Genomic DNA, 19,972 nt, shown 5'->3' with positions numbered 1-19,972 from the left:
CAACTTTTAAGTACCGTAGCACAGTCTTTCAGTGTTGAAATCCCCAAAGATAAACTGAATGAGAATTTTAGATCCTCAGACTTTTTGTACATAATCTATTTAATTGATACAATTCTATGTAATGGAATCTGCTGTTGATCTTACATAAATGTTAGAAGGATAAATGGAAAGAGTATGTTGGTAATCCTTAAAGATTAATTAGGCATGAAAATAAAGTATGTTCATTCCATTAAAATACAAGCTTTCAACTGGTCACTCTTTCCTAGCTATACTTTTCAAGTTCTTATCACTATTATCTCTGTTCTGATTTGATCATCCTCACTGGCTATACACAGACTTAACTGTTTATTCACATTGCGTGTTTAGTCACTCAGAAATGTCTGACTCTTTCCGACCCCATGGACTGTAGCCTGGCAGGTTTCTTTGTCCATGGGGATTCTCCGGGTAAGAATACTTGAGTGGGTTGCCATGCCCAGGTTGTGCCAGGGGACCTTCCCAACCCAGGGATCGAACCCAGGTCGCCCACGTTGCACGCGGATTCTTTACCCTCTGAGCCACCAGGGAATTCCTAAGTTTCACATTAGGCAAACTTGTTTTGAGGACACCAGGAATCACAGGCTGCATTTACTGATTAAAGCCATTAACAAGTATGATTATTCTCAAATAACACTGCTGTAATTAAGGACTTTCCTGGCAGCCCAGTAGTTAAGACCTTGCCTTCCAAGGCAGGGGGCACAGATTCAGTCCCCAGCTGGGGAGCTAAGATCCCCCACACCTCATGGCCAAAATGTCAAAACATAAAAACAGAAGCAATATTGTAACAAAGCAATAAAGAGAATAAAAAATGGTCCACATAAAAAAAAAATCTCTAAAAAAAATTGCTATACTTAAAAGTACACACAAGATTTATTGAACACTATTTGTAAGGCACAATGCTAGTCTCCCATTTAGTCTATTGAACAACTAAGGGGGAACTGGATTTGATTATTCTTTATCAGAGTGAGCTGATGAACACGCAGTTGAAATGGTCAAACAATGTCATCCATCAGAGGGTATTAAGGCAAGCGACAAAGTACAGAAATCTAAACTACACCTGAGAAGTAAAATGGGAGCAGTGGTAGGGGTTACCACATTCTAGCCTGAGAACTGGATTCTGGAGCCAAATGGCAGTTGGTAGCAGTTAGAGCTGGGCTGAAGTGAGGTGAGGTTTGCTGAGAAAACCAGCGGAAAAGGATCGGTAAAGACACCAGGAGGATGAAGTGAAACAGTTGAATTTTTCAAGCACATTATTTGGTTTTTAAGTGAAAAACAGATTTGACCAACATGACTTAAAAAAAAAATTAGATATCTATTAGAGCAGGCTTATCTTTAGAAAAAGTTATTTCTCCAGAATAAAAAGCATAAGCTAGAAAGGATTCAGCTGTGGGTAAAAGCAAGCTAGTCTTAAGAAACATTCTTAGAGGCCTTACATCACTGTGAAAAATTAGTTCCTAGTTCTCAAGGACCTTTCATTCAAAAATTCATGGCTTATGTTTACGAGAATACGCACATATATTTATGTGCTGTATAAAAAGTATCTGAGAAGGTGATTTAGGACTCTCAATTATAAATTTTCAGGGCAGGAGACTTATTTTGCTGCTAGGACAAGTGAATGGGCCAACAGTGGAATGAAAGTCTTTACTTGGTAAATCATCATTGTAAAGGAGAGAAACAGGTTAAGTCTGTTCTCCCAGAGGCATGATTTTTACTCAGTTATTACAACAATACCACAAAAGCTGCCTAGTAACATTGGTTAAAAACAACACAGGGTAGGGAAAGAGCAGGAAATTTGAATTAGATATGCCCTGGGGCAGGTGGGCGTAACCCCTTCTCTCAGTACAGTGAGTGCTGTACTCTGAAGAGCGTGAAATTTAAAAAATCGGAACAATCGTTTAGAATTTCAGTTAGGATATTGCTGCAGTTAAACCCATAACGTTGTGCCATGTTCTCAGCTGCAGGAGGCAGGGCCTGGATTTCTTACTCATTTTGGCACTTTTGTTTTTTAAAGAACACTACATTTTAATTATTTCAGAAACATTTATTAAGCACCTTCTTTGGAGCCAAGACACACTGCTGTTTTCTGCAGCTCTAAAGATAAATAAAACTTGATCTCAGCCCTGGTTGGGAGAGAAGCCAGACAAGTAAACAAAGGGTGTTACATAGTCCGCGCAGGGTGTGGTGAAAAGTCTGGAGCAGGCAACATCTATTTTACATGGAAGTGGAGAAAGTCAAAGGATTCTTGCCCTGAGTATCACTTTTAACAATACTTTAAAAAAATTGTTTTTCGTCTTTCCCCCAGTCATTCTATACATCTGGTGGGAATTTACCTCTCCTATTCTGTGTGAGGACCTGGGTGTGAACCAAGAAATCTTCCCTTCCCATTGGGAATCCACACCCTTTTTGCCCCAGCTGATTTTAAGAACATCCCAGTTTAGGGAAGCAGAAAGGTGGCAAGGTTAAGAGTTGACGAACAAAGAGTATTAGAAGAGTTTTCACCTCAGGAATGGGACTTGGGCAGGGGGTTGCAAGGTTAAGTGGGAGACTTCTGTATCATTTGAACTAATACTATTGAGAGAGAATATAAACCAATCAATAAATATGTAAGTAAGGGTCCTATTATCACTCAGAAGATACTGAGCACCTAAGCCGTATCATTTACTTTGCTGACAAATGTCCACATAGTCAAAGCTATTGTTTTTCCAGTAGTCATGTATGGATGTGAGAGTTGGACCGTAAAGAAAGCTGAGCGCCAAAGAATCGATGCTTTTGAACTATGTCATTGGAGGAGACTCTTGAGTCCCTTGGGCTGCAAGGAGATCCAACCATCCATCCTAAAGGAAATCAGTCATGAATATTCATTGGAAGGACTGATGCTGAAGCTGAAGCTCCACTTTGGCCACCTGATGGGAAGAATTGACTCATTGGAAAAGACCCTGATGCTGGGAAAGATTGAAGACAGGAGGAGACGGGGATGACAGAGGATGAGATGATCAGATGGCATCACCAACTCGACGGATGTGAGTTTGAGCAAGCTCTGGGAGTTGGCGATGGACAGGGAAGCCTGGCGTGCTACAGTCCATGGGGTCACAAATAGTTGGACACGACTGAGTGACTGAACTGAACTGAAGCCATATCAGAATACTGCAATAAACAAAAGGAAAGGTCCTTATACTCAAGGACCTCATTTTCTGGAACGGAATAGTAGTTAACAATCAACACACTCTGAGACAGATAAAAGCCTGTCAAGGAAATGAAGCAAGATGTTGTGAAAGAGTGAAGGGGGTGGGAGGCAGCATGAGTTTGCATTCATAGAAACAGCAGATATAGAATTCTTTATATAGGAGAAGCTTGGGGCAAAAAATTAGGGGGCAGGGGTGTTTAGGAAGCACACTGCTTTACATACAACTCATGTTACAGATCAACAAAGAGTAGAAGTTTTACAGTTATTTTTATTTATACTTCACATGACATTTAGAAAATGTCAACTATCCATATCAAAGAATTTATATTTCTCACTAGGAGAGAAGAGGTGTTGGAGTGCCAAATCACTTCAGGCATGTCCAACTCTTTGCAACTCCATGGACTGTAGCCCACCAGGTTCCTTCGTCCATGGAATTCTCCAGGCAAGAATACTGGAGTGGGTTGCCATTGCGGAGGGTGCTAAAAACCACTCCTTGGCTTTTCAGAGAATGGCACTCCTTGAAACATACAAAATAGGAGAGTTCCTGTCTTCTGAGCTTAAAATTAAGTTTGGATTAACACACACAAAAAAGAAATATCAGTTTGCAAATATTTGGAGAAAATGACTGTTTACTCTTCACTGCATCTTCAGTTATGTAATCTCAGGGAATTTCCCATGTGATAAATACTAAGATGTGTTTCCATTACTAAAAATCCAGCTTAAATTTTAACTTTTGAAAAGTGTTAGAACAGCATATATGGTCAAGTGTTAATATTCATGAAGTGCCACAAGCCCATGAAAACTGTCCAGTGATATGAATCAAAACAACAAAATTAGATCAACAAACATTAAGTACCCAGAGAGTCCCTTGGACTGCAAGGAGATCCAACCAGTCCATTCTGAAGGAGATCAGCCCTGGGATTTCTTTGGAAGGAATGATGCTAAAGCAGAAACTCCAGTACTTTGGCCACCTCATGTGAAGACTTGACTCATTGGAAAGGACTCTGATGCTGGGAGGGATTGGGGGCAGGAGGAGAAGGGGACGACAGAGGATGAGATGGCTGGATGGCATCACTGACTCGATGGACGTGAGTCTGAGTGAACTCCGGGAGTTGGTGATGGACAGGGAGGCCTGGCGTGCTGCGATTCATGGGGTCGAAAAGAGTTGGACACGACTGAGCGACTGATCTGATCTGATCTGATGTCCAGAATTCTCAGAATGTACTGTAATCCACTGCCAGTGAGAACATAATTTTTTTTTTCTTCTGGAGAGCAATTGGGCAGTTTACATACTTTGACACAGTAATTCCTACTTCTTTGAATGTATCCTAAAGAATAAAAACCAAAAAGGAGAAAAAAAACAACACGAGAAGGAAGAAGATTCATTAGGGTGTTAGAACTGAAAAAATTGTCAGAAACTTCTGTTTTCGACAATAACAGAGGGATAAATCACAATTTGACAGGAGTACTAGGGAAATTTTTTCTCAAGTTGCTTTGAAGTTTGCAGCAAGCTGAGCCGATCTGTTTTGCCAACACTTGCCCACGTGCTGGCAAACAAATATAAACACCGTGGCCGCGTGGTGGGCACTTGGTTTTGTGCTTAGGGCCGAGTGTAGAGCTGCATTATTTACGGTGAACGAGTTGGGGGGTGGGGTGGGGGGGAACGGGGATGGCAAAGACCACGGTCTGGGGGCGTTCTGCAGACACCCCGGCCCATAACAGGCTCTCTGGAGGGAAACAGAGGCTCAGAGACAGCCCTGCAGCCAGGGACCTCGCCTGAGAACTCGAGTCTTCTCCTTCTGACTTTCAGTCAGTTCAGTCGCTCAGTCGTGTCCATCTCCTCCGACTTTGGTGTCAGCCTAACCCATTTGCACACACTTCGGTCCAGAGGCCGGAGTTACCATTCCCGGCTCAGACCTCGACTGGGGAACCTAACTCCCCTTAGCCACGCCCATGCGCCCCAGGGGCCAGAACCAAAGGGATGCGGGACGTTAAGGTCAGTCTCCCCCGGGAGCAACCAAGGGCCACCGCGGCCTCCTGCTCGCCCCGACCCGCAGGGACTCTGAGGCGCTCTCCAGCCGCCAGTCCAGCTCCACCTCCGAGGAGTCGGAAGGGCCCGGAGGATGTAGTGTCCGGGTTGGCGCTCGGCTCGGCCGAGTTCAGCCCTCAACCATCGCCCCTCCCAGAAGGCCGCCTAGGGTCCCCTGCCCGGCCCAGTCCGGGAGGTGCCAGACCCAGCTCCCAGGCATCCCGCTCGCTCATAGGCCCGAGGCGCCGCGCCCGCCCTGGCTAGGCCCGGCGCCGAGAGGGAGGGGCGGAGCCAGCGAGTTCGCGCCAAAATCGCGTAGCCGATCCCTCCCCAGCGGACTACGTCGCGCCCTCCATTTTTTTCAAACCTTAGGCTGGATGGGGATTGGTGGACTGGGCACTCACGTGGTTAACGGTCGCGGGAAGCCGCGGAACCCGAACCTGCGGCTGGACCTGCGGAGACCCCAGACTCGGCGCCCGGGCCACCCCGCCTCTGCCGGACGGCCCGCGCTGCCGCCTCCCCCGCCGGCCGCCGCCCAGAGCGTCCCGGAGCCGCCGTTCGCCGGCGCCGCCGCGCAGGCCCGCCGCAGCCGCGGCCACCGGGCGCGCCTAGTCGCACGTGGCGGACCCGCCCCCTGGGCCGGCCGAGCCCTGGACTCCGCGGGCTCTGGTTCTCCTGTCCTCCGCCCCGGCCCCAGGGGCGCAATGAGCTTCCTGAGCCGGCAGCAGCCGCCGCCGCCCCGCCGCGCCGCGGCCTCCTGCACGTTGCGGCAGAAGCTGATCTTCTCGCCCTGCAGCGATTGTGAGGAGGAGGAGGAAGAAGAGGAGGAAGAAGGCAGCGGCCACAGCACCGGGGAGGACTCGGCCTTTCAGGAGCCCGACTCGCCTCTGCCTCCCGCGAGGAGCCCCACAGAGCCCGGGCCCGAGCGCCGTCGCTCTCCGGACACTATCCCCGGCAGCCCGGGGGAGCTAGAGGAGGACATGCTGCTGCGGGGCGCCTGCCCCGGCGCGGACGCGGCGGGCGGCGGGGCAGAGGGAGACTCGTGGGAGGAGGAGGGCTTCGGCTCCTCGTCTCCGGTCAAGTCGCCGGCCGCGCCCTACTTTTTGGGCAGCTCGTTCTCTCCAGTGCGTTGCGGAGGCCCGGGGGATGCGTCGCTGCGGGGCTGCGGGGCGCGCGGGGCCGGCGAGGGCGCCTGCTCGCCGCTGCCAGACTACCCGGGTACCCCGCCCCACAAGACCTTCCGCAAGCTGCGGCTCTTCGACACGCCGCACACCCCCAAGGTGAGAGGACGCGGCTGCCTGGGCGCCCAGAGCCCGCGCCGGCCCAGCCTTTTAAAAAGGCCGCGGCGCCGGGAGCGGAGCGCGGCGCTGCCCGGGTTCGGTTACATAACCGCCCGGCCTCACCCCAGCTCGCTCTCCGGCGCCGTAACAAAAAAGTTGGCAGCCTTTTTTTGGGGCCCTGCCCAGCAGTTGTCCGTTAAGATTATGTAACTGAACAATGGGCCTCGTCTGGAACTTCTTCATCTTTCAAAGGGGCTGATCGGCGCCGTCCAGGTGGCTGACGATTTAACGCCCGCCGAGTCGGGGCGGCCCCGAGCGTGGCAGGCGGGAGTGTGGCACCGATAACGCGGTTTGGAAGGATGCTCCAGTGGTGCTGGCCCGGCCACCTGACACTCCTCAGCGCCGCAGCCATCTGGTGCCTTTTAAACGCAGTGATCACTCCTGTAATTTGGGCGGCGCACGCAGGAGTTCGGTTAAAAAAAATGCACTTATCGTTTCGTATCAGGTGGCCTTTTGGGGGAAAGTTTGAGATACGGAGGGAGACTGCGCTTCGACTTTGGAGAAAAGGCTGGCCTTCAAGTATTTATAGCCTTAAAAAGGCTCGTAAATAACTCGGGGTAGCGTTTAAGCCTCTTTCCGGAAAGAATATTTTATTTGGTAAGCGTTTGTTTACACTCGGGTTTGCAGTTCCCAAGTTTGATCAGCCGAAGTGTCTGAATTAGGAAGGTCCAACTGTTAAAAACCAGCGTGGATATTGTCGCCTGAACCCTCAGGCTTTCATACCATTGATAATGTCTCTTAAAGAAGTAGGTATTCAGCACCTCTGTGTTGAGTGGCAAGTGAGTATGCAGATTACCACTTGTAGAACTTTAGAAGTAACAGCAGATTTTAAAGCAGACACTTACCGAAATTCAGACAGTATCGAACATAAAAGATTAATGTGGAAAATGGACCTTTTAAAGTGAGTTTCAGTCCGCTTACTAGTCATAAACCTCAGGAGATGTGTGCTTTTTGTGCCTTACTGTGTATTGGCCGACTTGCCCAAGGCAAGTCTGGAAGTGAGGGGAGGAGCGCTATGATGGTGGCTTTCAAAGCCCTACTTGGATGGGGGAGGGGAGCTTTTATGTGACTCCCAGAATGCTTTCTATTTTTAGATGGATTGAAAGGTTTCTTAACTTTAGCTCCTAGAGTGAACTTAATTTTAGTTTTCATTCATATTCTTTTTAGGGCTAGAGACCTGTTGACTTTTTCAGGAAAGGTGGTTAGTATCCAGCTTCAGGCTCCTAAGTAAACCACTGTCTATTTTGCTTGAAAGATTAACAAGGGTTGGTGTGTTGCTTTGACCTACACATTCAGCCAGGAGAAAGACTTGTTGAAAATTAGGTTGAGAAGGCTATCTATAGCACTTGGATCCTAAGGGTTTCTTTTCCTCTCCTAGAGTTTGCTCTCCAAAGCTCGAGGAATCGATTCCAGTTCTGTTAAACTCCGAGGTGGCTCTCTATTCATGGATACAGAAAAATCAGGAAAAAGGGAATTTGATGTTCGACAGACTCCTCAAGTGAATATTAATCCTTTTACTCCAGATTCTCTGTTACTGCATTCCTCAGGACAGTGTCGTAGAAGAAAGAGAGCATATTGGAATGAGTAAGTTATTTATTTTTCAACAGTTTGGTTCCTCAACCACCCAAGACTGGTTTGGCATAATTAAAATTTAATTTCAACCAAATGATTTGGAAGTTTATGGGCTGAGAATTTTCTCCATTACTAGCAATTTTCAGTAATCAGCTATGGCGTGGGAAAGGAAGAAAGAAAAGGTCTAGATAAATTCTAGTAAATCTGCTTGTGTCAAAATGAGGCAAGCAGAGAAAGTTGATTTAGAAAGGCTTTAATTTTGATATGTGTGGTGGTGTTGGTATATCTAAACAGGAACAACATTTTCATCACTTGGTCTGTATCTTGTCATTACAAAAGTAAATGCTTTCTTTTCGGTTTTCATTCATTAAATTTTCATTTTGCTATATATCTGTCAGATAGTTTTGGATCTCTAGTTGATGAATCTGTCAAATACATTGATAGAAAAAATAATATTTTTCAGTTCCTGTGGTGAAGACATGGAAGCCAGTGATTATGAGTTTGAAGATGAAACAAGACCTGCTAAAGTCAGTAGCTTTTGATTTCCTTTTTATTGGTTTTTTAAAAAAATTTCTTTTTATTGTTTTTGATATTTGTTTTTACTTAACAAGCTATCATATATACATGTTGAAATTGAAAGCCACTCAGTCATATCTGACTCTTTGCAACCTCATGGACTATAGCCGGCCTGGCTCTTCCATCCGTGGAATTCTCCAGGAAGGAGTACTGCAGTGGGTTGCCATTTCCTTCTCTGGAGAATCTTCCTGCCCCAGGGATTGAACTCAGGTCTCCTGCATTGCAGGCAGATTCTCTACCAACTGAGCCACAAGGAAAGCCCATATATACATGTTAAATAAGCATTAAAACATAAGATAAAATTTTTAAATTTCATAGTGTTATCACCTTAGTGAAAAAATCACTTTCGTACCTTTATATATATATGGATACACTTTTTATTACAGAGAATTACAATTACTGAAAGCAATATGAAGTCTCGATATACAACAGAATTTCATGAGCTAGAGAAGATTGGTTCTGGAGAATTTGGTTCTGTGTTTAAATGTGTGAAGAGGCTGGATGGATGCGTTTATGCCATAAAGCGATCAAAAAAGCCATTGGCTGGCTCTGTTGATGAGTATGTATTAAAGATTTTGTCTTTTGCTCTTTTGTTCATCAGTATGGTGTTAGAAATGTTAAGGTTTTATGTGGTCAGTCACTGAATTTAATCTCTAATGTTTGAGAAGTTACAATGACTTAAATCAGATCCATTTCATTTTGTGCCATTAGTTTTTATTGGATTTGATAGAGTAATATGAGGAGTCTGATCTTGGAGCCTAATTTAAATTTTCTATTTCTAGTAGCATCCATGAATTCACAGTAGAGTAGAATTTCATCTTTCCTGAATTGTAGGGCCAGCAAGATTCCTTCTTTCTAACATTCTTAAATGGCATGATGTGTGCTTAGTCGTGTCTGATTCTTTGCAACTCCATGGACCGTAACCCACCAGGCTCCTCTGTGTGGAATTTGCCAGGCAAGAATACTGGAGTAGGTTGCCATTTCCTACTCCAGATTCTTTAATGGAAACCTTTGGGAAAATCTCATACAGAGTTTTAATCCTCTTCGCTCTTAAGCAAGTTGTTCTTCAGCATAATGAATGATAGATCCAGAAGTCAAGATTCTTTTATGAACTTTCAGATAAATTAACTCAGTTTATCTTAAATAAAAATGATTTACGATTCTCTTAATCTCAAACTTCTAGGCAGAATGCTTTGAGAGAAGTATATGCTCACGCAGTGCTTGGGCAACATTCTCATGTAGTTCGATACTTCTCTGCCTGGGCAGAAGATGATCATATGCTTATACAGAATGAATATTGTAACGGTGAGTAATGGTTCCCCTGTAAATGTGTAAGCTCAAGAAAACGAACACCAAGGAAATAATTTATTTTTTATCTAAAGTCTTGCTCTAATTCTATATATCTTTTACCTGTTATAAATTCAAAGATCAAAAGCCTGACATGAAGTGCAAGTTATTCTTACCTGAAGATAAGATTGAAAACCTTGTTCTTTCTACCTAGATAGTAGAACCATGCATATTATTTGTATGTCTGTTACTCAAATTAAACTGATTTTCTTGAGAGGATAGCACCCTTGCCATGTATATTTTGGTATTCCTAGCACTTAGCATAGTGTGGGGGAGGGATATAATAGTTAATAAGCCAAGCTCCCTGTATCTAACCTTCCGTTTGCATTTCATTTTATGTGCTGCTGAAACTGATAATGGTTACTTGTAAAATGACAGTGACTCTCCATTGATATAAATTCAGCCATTTTTGAATCTTGCTCCCCCTACCATCTATCCACCCTTTGTTTACCACTAGAATCCACTGAAATGTTTCTGTAAAGAGAGAATTATTCTCATTAGTTCCCTAGCTGTGCTTGCCTCCTTTCTTCCTCCCTGCCTCGCCCCAAAAAGCATTTATAGAGGTTTAACTTTGGACCTTTATATGGTTTTGAATTTCAGCAGGTCCTTCAACAGTCATCCTGGGTCCTTCCTTTTTCACTAAATCTTCACCAAAGTCCTGGCCTCACTTCTGATTCTTACAGATCTGTTATTAAACACCTAAAATTTTGTATATGATGGATTTTTATTTCTGTACATCTTCAGTAAAATATTAGAGAATTTAGAATTTATTGAACACTTGAGTAGCGAAGATTATTTTTGTTGATTCTCATTTTTTCCCCTAAGACTAGCCATTTCATAGCTTGTGAATAAATAAGTGGTATAAGTAGTAGATCAAGTTTTCTGTTTTGGAAAATAATGAACAAAACAGATGTAGAAGATCCATTTCTCATACCTGACTTCTCACTGAGTTGTCATTTTATTCTACACCCTTGAAAAAATATAATTATTCAGTATGCAGCATTGCTGCCGCTGTCACAAATCTCTTGAAATGTTTCTATTCATATCAAAATATTTATGTAGCTGTCACCTATGGCTTTGTGGACTATTCTGTTGGCTTAACCTCCATTTTTTAGTTACTGCACTTACTAATAGTATAACTTGATCATAATACCTTCTTTCCTCCATATTTGCTAGACACCATCTCCTAGTTTCTTTCTACCTCTCACCTTGTTGATGTGACTTGCTGTCAGCCACAGTCCAGAAATCACAAATTTGTAGCAACCTACCAAATATGTGGTTGTGTTATTTAGTTGATTCTGAGATAACTGGCTTGGGCCTGGGATTTGAGTGAGGGGGATGAGCCGTTTTGCTACCCTCTCAGATTACAAAGACCCTGTCCTGTAATAAAGTGAGATTATAAAATAATCTTTTGAAATAATTTATTATTTTGGAGCAGTCTTAAGCACTTTAGGAATATGGATCTTTAAAAAAATAAATAAACTTGTGTAAAATAGAACAGCCTCTTTGTATGATGTTTTGCTTAGATGAAAGAAAATGAGGCTGTCTAGATATATTTGTGAGCTCTTCTGTTTCCGTTTTCCATGATTTTCTCCACATAAACCCTGAATATTCTAATAGACCTAGCTAGATCCTTTTCTGTAGTTTCACAGGGATGGATTCTGTTATCATTCATTTGTAGTGTTGATTAACTGATATCCTTTATCTTAACTGATTTTTTATCGAAAACAGTTGTTTGCATTTTGAGCCTGTTTTCTTGATTTGGTGATAGACGGAATTTCTACTCTTGATAAGCAGGTGTAGAAAAATGTTAATTGATAGCGGAGGAGAACCTGAAATATCAGATGAATGGTTTGCTCTTCTCACCTTTCTTACCCTTTCAGCAGCAAGATAGAAGAAACTGGCCCAGCTGTAGTAGCTAGACCCATTAAAAAGCAGCCATATTATTTCTTGGTGAACTTGATCTAGGACTTCAAATTCACATATCCCAAAAAGCTTATTGACCTGCTCCCTTCTAGAGCTCTCTTTTTCCCACAGTTCAAGATTTGTACAAATTAAGTTCGGAGAACATACTTAATCCTAAACTATACAGGTGTGTGATTTACTTTTATTTTTACCACACATTTGATGTTTTTGCTGTTTAGACTTGTTCAAATTATAGGACCTCCTTTTCTGAGTAGTATATCATCGACCTAGATTTTATTACCTTGCTTCTGGTTTTATTATTCCCAACTAAGCTTTAAGCAGAAGTGGTTTGTTTATTTTTTAAACATAACTCCTCATTTCCTCTGAGACAGAGTATAAATAAAGTTTTTAGTAAAACTTATGAAGTATAAGCTTAAAGTTTTTTAAAGTATAAACAAATTAGCTGATTGTTTGATTCTATAAAAGCAGGTTTGTTCTTATTCATAGAGTGGTATAAATTAAAACTATACTAAGATACTGGATTTTACTTATAAAATTTGTAGATTCTGTTGTTATGTGTGTGGGAAAATAGGTATTCTTGTACATTAAGCATGGAGGTGTGATTTGGTACAGCCTTCTCTAAAGGGGACTCTGTGTGTGTGTAATCGTCCAGATTTGTCTTCCAAATCCCCAGATTTACATAACCTTATGCTAGCAGATTTTAAGTATTAGCCTTTTGAAATCAGGAATTGAGTGTGTTTTATGTGAGCTTTCAGAGGCAATCAAGTCTTGGCATTGATACTGTGAAAACCAACCCAAAACTGTTTTGTAGGGTAAATGGAAATGGCGCTCTCAGCTATAGGAATTTATCCTATATCTAATAAAATAGTGTCTCATACACCCAATGAATGTGTATATTACATTGTATATACCATTGGACCCAGCAGTTTGTTTGTAGGAGATAACAAAATATGTGTGAATTCCTGAGACTATAATTTGTAGTATTGAAAAGTGAAAGTGAAGTCGCTCAGTCGTGTCTGACTCTTTGCGACCTCATGTACTGTAGCCTACCAGGCTCCTCCCTCCATGGGATTCTCCAGGCAAGAGTATTAAAGGCTTGGAAATCATTTTTAAATGTCCATCAATTAGGGGATTGGTTAGTGCATTACCATTCAATTATGCAATGGAATTTTGTATACCTAAGAAAGGAGTGGTCTTTGTATATTATAAAGAATGATCTTCAAGATAATGAAAATGTGTTATTGCTTATATAAAAAGGAGTTGAAAAGAATTCATAACATTACTCTGGGAAAGAGAACCAGGTGGGTTGCTAGAGTATGTATTGATAAGACAGAGACTTTATATTATAGTTTGTACACATGTGAGTGTTTTAGCTATTGAGAGAATAAATACAATTTTGATTTCACAAGCAGGTTGAAGAGAATAGGTCCTGTAAAATGTCATTTTCTTGGTTGCGTCTAGTCATATAGTAAAGATGAAAGAAAAATGGTATTTCAGAAAGAAGAAAATTCTAACTTCTCTTGTGTTTGTTAGGTGGCAGTTTAGCCGATGCCATAAGTGAAAACTACAGAAGTATGAGTTACTTTACAGAAGCAGAGTTGAAGGATCTCCTCTTACAAGTTGGCCGGGGCTTGAAGTATATTCATTCAATGTCTTTAGTTCACATGGATATAAAGCCTAGTAAGTATTACAGATCATCTGACCTATGTATGTTCTTTAGGGTTTTATAAAATAAATGATTTCATTAAAGCAATAAGGCAACATAAACATTTTACTATGTTTTTTCATTGTTAGTTTTTTTTTAAACTTTTTATTTTATACTGGAGTATAGCTGATTAACAATTTGTAATAGTTTCAGGTGGACAGCAAAGGGACTCAGCCATACAAATACATGTATCCATTCTTGCCCCAACTCCCCTCCCATCTAGGCTGCCACGTAACACTGAGCAGAATTCCCTGTAGTGTACAGTAGGACCTTGTTGGTTATCCATTTTAAATTCAGCAGTGTGTACATTTCATTTTAGCTTTAAAAGATTTTTGACCCACTTAGTAGTAGTGTTTCATTTCCCATCACCTCTTCCCTTGTTACGCCAAAAGATCTGAAATAATCTCATTTTTACTAAAAGCTGAAAAAAAATGTTCTGCATCTTATGGGAACCACAGTCTTAGAGTGGGACTGATGGGGAGACTAAAAGAACTCATGTTTAAAGCCTGCTCTCTTGTACTAGGCTGTATAGATCTGTACTTTTAAATTAATGGTGGTGCGGCTAAGAGGGTTATTGTTATTACTGTTTTGTTCAGAAAACAAAATGGTACATGCATTTTTATTTTGCGTTTAAAAAAGGATGCAAGTGAATCCTACATTAACATTTTAGTGCAGATCCCTCGTCAAAAGTCACATCGTAAGGTACATACAGTTGTAGAACTTTTTTTAAGACACTGTCTCTACCTTTCCATTTCAATAATTATCTGCTTGCCAGATCATATTCAAATTTTTACTAGTTGACCAAAGTCCTTAGCAGTTGCTTCATCCAAACTAGCGTCCATTTCAGAACCATGCATTACATCAGGGTAAATCCATTTTCTTTTTTAGGTTTTACTTTTCCCCTACTTAAATAATAATAATACAGACCTTGTTTTGCCAGATTTCCTTTCTTCTGGGTTCGACTGGTTGCTTCGTTGCATCATTTAGCTAATTCCTTTTTCTATCCTTTAATTTAGAAGTTATAACTAAAAAGTTGATGGATTTAAATTAAACATTTTAGGCTAGGTGTTTTTAGGCATGGTCAGGTGGATTCTTTACCGTTTGAGCCACCAGGGAAACCCAACTGAAAGGTTGATGGATTTAAGTAAACATTTTAGGCTGAGTATTTTTAAATTGAATTACTGAGGTTCTTTTCTTTTTTTAATATACGCTAAGTCGTGTCCTACTCTATGCAACCCCATGGACTGTGTGATTTAAATCATTTTTCACAACTTAATTGTATGCATTATATGAAGAATTTTTGTATGTCAACTTACTAAAACATTTATTTTCAAAAAGAAAAAATTAAGTTTGAACTGGTTGCAATTAATGTAGATCATTGAGGTTTCCCCATACTCATAGCTTGTATTTAATGTTATACAAACATAGGGGACCATTACATTACAGGTACAAAAGTTGAAAATATTAAGGCATGTGAAGTTTTAAATTTACAAATATCCCCATAAAATAAGTTGTCCTGTAAATAAAATTGAAAAGACGCTAGTGAATGAAACATTGATAAAACTACTAAAATAAAGTTTGCTGCTGAAGCTTATATTTATATAACCTTACCTGCATTAGATGAAGAAAAAGTTTGTGTACGGTAGAAATAGTGAGCCACAAAACCTCTTTGGGTTGTAGATGCTGTATGGTCAGCCAAACTCAATATCTGCATGACTTGTTTTCACACCAGCCTTGTAGCATTAGATTAAAATTTGTGCCTCAGTAGCATCACAGAGTCGGACATGACTGAAGTGACTTAGCAGCAGCAGCATCATGAATTAGTATGTTAATTGCCCTTTGTATTATTTCTAAGTAATTAGAACTGCTGAAGATCAATGTGTAGCTGACAAGAGTCTAATGCAGTGGTTTTCAAGTGTTAAAGGACCAGTGCTAGACCAGATTCTGTATTTTCTGTACCTAGAAAATACAGTCCCCTTTCATTCTCACTGGGTTTGGGATAGAACACATAGTCTATATATTTAAGCGCTTTCTGAATGTTTCGTTGTATGACTTGTTTGTGAACTTTGATTCTATTAATTGTTAGTATGGCTTACCTAAATAACTGTTTGACAGGTAATATTTTCATATCTCGAACTTCAATCCCAAATGCTGCCTCTGAAGAAGGAGATGAAGATGACTGGGCATCCAACAAAGTTATGTTTAAAATAGGTAAGAAAGAAAAGTAACCAAATTATTTCCTTAAAATAGAGGCTGTTTTGTTTTAATTCTTGACTGTATTTTTTGCAATACTTCTAGGTGACCTTGGACATGTAACAAGGATCTCTAGTCCACAAGTTGAAGAGGGTGATAGCCGTTTTCTTGCAAATGAAGTTTTACAGGAGGTAGTTTTTCTTCTTTAAGCCATTTGCTTTGTAACACTTATTATCAGATGCTAGAAAACTATAAATGCAGATGTACTGAAATTTTAAGCTAATAACCAGTAGAAAGATAATACAGAATAGAAAGTGTAAACTATTAGCTTGTTGGGGTATTCAATCTAGCAAAAGTCAGTAAAGGCAAAGATTTATCATATTCAACAGTGGTGGGGTTGCAGTAAAAAAGAAGTTTCCACGCATTACTGGTGAAACTTTAAAGTGACAATGTCTTTTCGGAGATCAAAGTGTTAACATCTGTCAACATTTTAAAGTCACATTCCCTTTGACCCAGAATTTCCATTTCTAGGAGTCTCTCTTAAAGAAATATTCATATACAAATAAATTGAGAATGTTAATATTTAGCAATAAAGGAATTATTAAATAAAGTATGGATACAGTTAATAATGTGAAAGTGTGTGTTAGTCACTTAGTTGTGTCCAACTCTTTGCGACCCCATAGACCATAGCCCGCTAGGCTCCTCTGTCCATAGAATTCTCCAGGCAAGAATACTGGAGTGGGTTGCCATTTCTTTCTCCAGGGGACAACTTCCTGACCTAGGGATCGAACCCAGGTCTCCTGGATTGCAGGCAGATTCTTTGCCATCTGAGCCATCTGGGAAGCCCCATAGTTAATAATACTATTTCAAAAACAGTGTTGTAAAATATTTCTTGATAAGCATTTTTGAATGGAAATAGAATAACTAGAACAAATGAATTGTATGATACTATTCTGTTTATGTATATTTGTGTTGTATATGTATATGCATATTTCTAACTTGTTGATGTTTGTAGTTTCATATGAATGCCCCTAGAGCTAAAGTTTCTTCTGAGAGTTGAGTGAGGCTGGTGATAAAGAGGAGGCCTTTTAGAAATAACCTGAATACTTTTAGAAATGTATTTACCATCCCACCCCAAAGTGTATTGTTGTTTAGTCGCTAAGTCGTGTCCTACTCTTTGCAACCCCATGGACTGTAGTTCACCAGACTCCTCTATCCATGGAATTTCCCAGGCAGGAATACTGCAGTGGGTTACCATTCCTTCTCTGGGGGATCATCCCAGCCTTGGGGTTAAACCTGTGTCTCCTGCATTGTCAGGCGGATTCTGTCCCACTGAGTTACCAGGAAAGCCCCAGAGTGTATATAACTTTGTCATTAAAAAAATTATAATCTCCCCAAATTTAGCTTGTTCTCTGAGTATGTCCTAAATTTAAATGTATCACTGGACATTTTAATTTCGTCTTATTTCTCACCCAAATCATCATTGAGGTGTAATCTTACTTTATTTTGACAATCTTTATATTCCCTTAACTTTTTTTTTCCTTTTAATTTTACAGAACTATACTCACCTACCAAAAGCAGATATTTTTGCCCTTGCCCTCACAGTGGTATGTGCTGCTGGTGCTGAGCCTCTTCCCAGAAATGGAGACCAATGGCATGAAATTAGACAGGGTAGATTACCTCGGATTCCACAAGTGCTTTCCCAAGAATTTACAGAGTTGCTAAAAGTGAGCATTTTATATGTGAAGCACTTTATTGACACAGTTCAATATTTTATTAAATTGCATATCTTTGTGTTAATTTTACTTCTCTTTTTAAGGTTATGATTCATCCAGATCCAGAGAGAAGACCTTCAGCAATGGCACTGGTAAAGCATTCAGTATTACTGTCTGCTTCAAGGAAGAGTGCAGAACAATTACGAATAGAATTGAATGCTGAAAAGTTCAAAAATTCACTTTTGCAGAAGTAAGTGATGGGGTTTTTGTTTTGTTTTTTATTTTCTCATTTTTATTCTCAGATTTTAATTAGAAATGATTTATACTTTCCATCAGTGAAGAATAAAGTGGCTTGGCATGTTATATGGTTAAAGTTTGGGGACTTCTGTCTTGATATTTGACCTATAAATTGGCATTGTTTCTAAACTTTGAAATTATGGACTTAAAAGATTTTTAAACCTGCATATATTCGAAAGTGGTGATAATCCTTATGCCCAAATTGTCCCAAAAGCTAAAATGAGCAGGTATCAGTTTTTTCTCTCCAAACTCTTGTCATAAATGACATTCTCCTCGAAATGTTCTGTTTACTTTTATGAAAGGATGAAATTAATGTCAATTGGGTTAGATGATTTTCACATTTGCTCTGAATGACCTTTGACATTTTTGGAAAACTGGTTGAAAAAAAAAAAAGAAAACTGGTTGGAGTGTTTATCTAATTCATTTGCTTTATTGCTACCATTTTTATACTAACCTAATAAAACTGACTTGAAATACTTAAAGGTTATTTTGCCATTAGTTTGATAGCCAGCATAGTTCATATAAAGAGGAAATAGAATTCTCCTTTTGTCTCTTATGTAAATAGATTTTCACTTTTTTTTCTCTCTAATTGTATCTTGGAGTAATGATGGCACACAAAAATCTCCCAACTGATAATGTAGTTTGTTGGCCTCTTAGGATCCCTTTCTGGGTTTAATACAGTAGGTGAAAAGTCTTGTTTCCTATTTTTATGTTGTTAGAGAACTCAAGAAAGCCCAGATGGCAAAAGCTGCAGCTGAGGAAAGAGCACTCTTCACTGATCGGATGGCCACCAGGTCCACCACCCAGAGTAATAGAACATCTCGACTTATTGGAAAGAAAATGAACCGCTCTGTCAGCCTTACCATATACTGAACTACTCATTACCCACCTCCCCCAAAAAAAACTGTGACAAGAGGAAGCTAGGTTGAAATCACTGCTACAATCGAGTTAGCAATTCCTTTTTCAATCGGTGTCAGTAATTTTACTGAAATACCTTTTAGGACTTATTTGTGAATTACAGTTTAAAGCTGTATTTTGACCAGTGCTTTATCAGGCTTTTGTCTAGTCGTACCAGTCTGTCTTCTGTAGGATGTCGGTCACTGTTGGATGTTACACCAGCCTTTCCAGGGTTAACCACTGTGGTGGTGTGCTGCTTATGGTTTGCTGTTGCATTGTAATAAAAGGTATCTTTTCCTGTAGTGACCTGTAAAACAAAGACTCAAGGGCTTTATTACATACCTGTTCTCCCTTTGAAGAGGGAAATGCTAAGAGACTCAGTACTCCTCAGCTTTCAATGTACCTGTGTGTCAATCTTATATTTCTTTTTTTTTTTTTCTAAATTGTGAATTATACTTGTATATCCAACTGGGAGCACTTTGTAGGCATTGCATGAACCATGGAATGATAATTCTGTGGAAGTACTGCCTTGTGAATTTGCTGCTATTTTAGTTTTGTCTTTGCTGTAAAATTGTAGCATTAAACAATCATTGTTGTTAATAGGCTTTCTTTTTAAAACAATTATGTGAAATATATAGCTGCTCTTGATGACAGTAGCTATATGCCTTTTTTTTCTTTGAACTTTGAAGCTAGTGCATTGGAGAAATGCACCTCCCTCCCCTCCTTTGGAATGCTGTATTAATGTAGTATAATTATTACTGGTTTTGTACTTTTTTCCTGATAATACCCTTCTCTGACTCTTTAAAAAATGTTTTCTCCTTCCACCCAAGTTTTATACCTGATTGTATTGTTAGTCTGTTTTTAAATGTTTTGCCCGGTTTCTCTTCAATATTTGTGTATATAAACTAATCTTGGTGATACTGTACATAGCTGTTTGAAATGGCAGAATGATTTCTGACTATCCCAAGCTTTTCACAAAATATATTTTATCTGTGATTAGCCATTTGACTAATAATACTGGCTAACAGATACTGCAAAAAAAAAAAAAAAGAATTTGTTGTTTTTCTATTAATTTTCTTTTAAAACATGTTTGCACGTGTCTGTTTGACTTGTGTTTTATTAACATTGATTGGCATATTAAAAGTCACTCTGAGC

At 40.3% G+C, this 19,972-nt stretch overlaps 1 protein-coding gene and 1 long non-coding RNA gene across 4 annotated transcripts in view; one reads left to right on the top strand and one right to left on the bottom strand.

Moving 5' to 3' along the window:
• The window catches only part of LOC129628968 (uncharacterized), a 14,309-nt gene extending 8,590 nt beyond the window's left edge, over positions 1–5,719 (bottom strand). For both annotated transcript variants that reach the window (XR_008703027.1, XR_008703026.1), the window contains exon 1: positions 5,654–5,719. This is a non-coding gene — a long non-coding RNA (uncharacterized LOC129628968). The remainder of the gene's footprint in view (positions 1–5,653) is intronic.
• Positions 5,679–19,972, top strand: WEE1 (WEE1 G2 checkpoint kinase). Of its 2 annotated transcripts, none has more exons than XM_055548668.1 (11): positions 5,679–6,529; positions 7,968–8,173; positions 8,625–8,688; positions 9,124–9,296; positions 9,921–10,042; positions 13,544–13,690; positions 15,831–15,926; positions 16,014–16,099; positions 17,465–17,635; positions 17,728–17,873; positions 18,640–19,972. In XM_055548668.1, the coding sequence occupies exons 1-11, from the start codon at positions 5,954–5,956 to the stop codon at positions 18,791–18,793; spliced, it is 1,941 nt and encodes a 646-aa protein (XP_055404643.1). In that variant the 5' UTR covers positions 5,679–5,953; the 3' UTR covers positions 18,794–19,972. The 2 variants fall into 2 exon arrangements, with proteins under 2 accessions (XP_055404643.1, XP_055404644.1); XM_055548669.1 differs by lacking the exon at positions 5,679–6,529 and adding an exon at positions 6,773–7,186.

This window comes from Bubalus kerabau, chromosome 15 (assembly GCF_029407905.1).
Source record: "Bubalus kerabau isolate K-KA32 ecotype Philippines breed swamp buffalo chromosome 15, PCC_UOA_SB_1v2, whole genome shotgun sequence".
NCBI lineage: Eukaryota > Metazoa > Chordata > Mammalia > Artiodactyla > Bovidae > Bubalus > Bubalus kerabau.
This window is presented reverse-complemented; position numbering and strand designations above follow the sequence as displayed.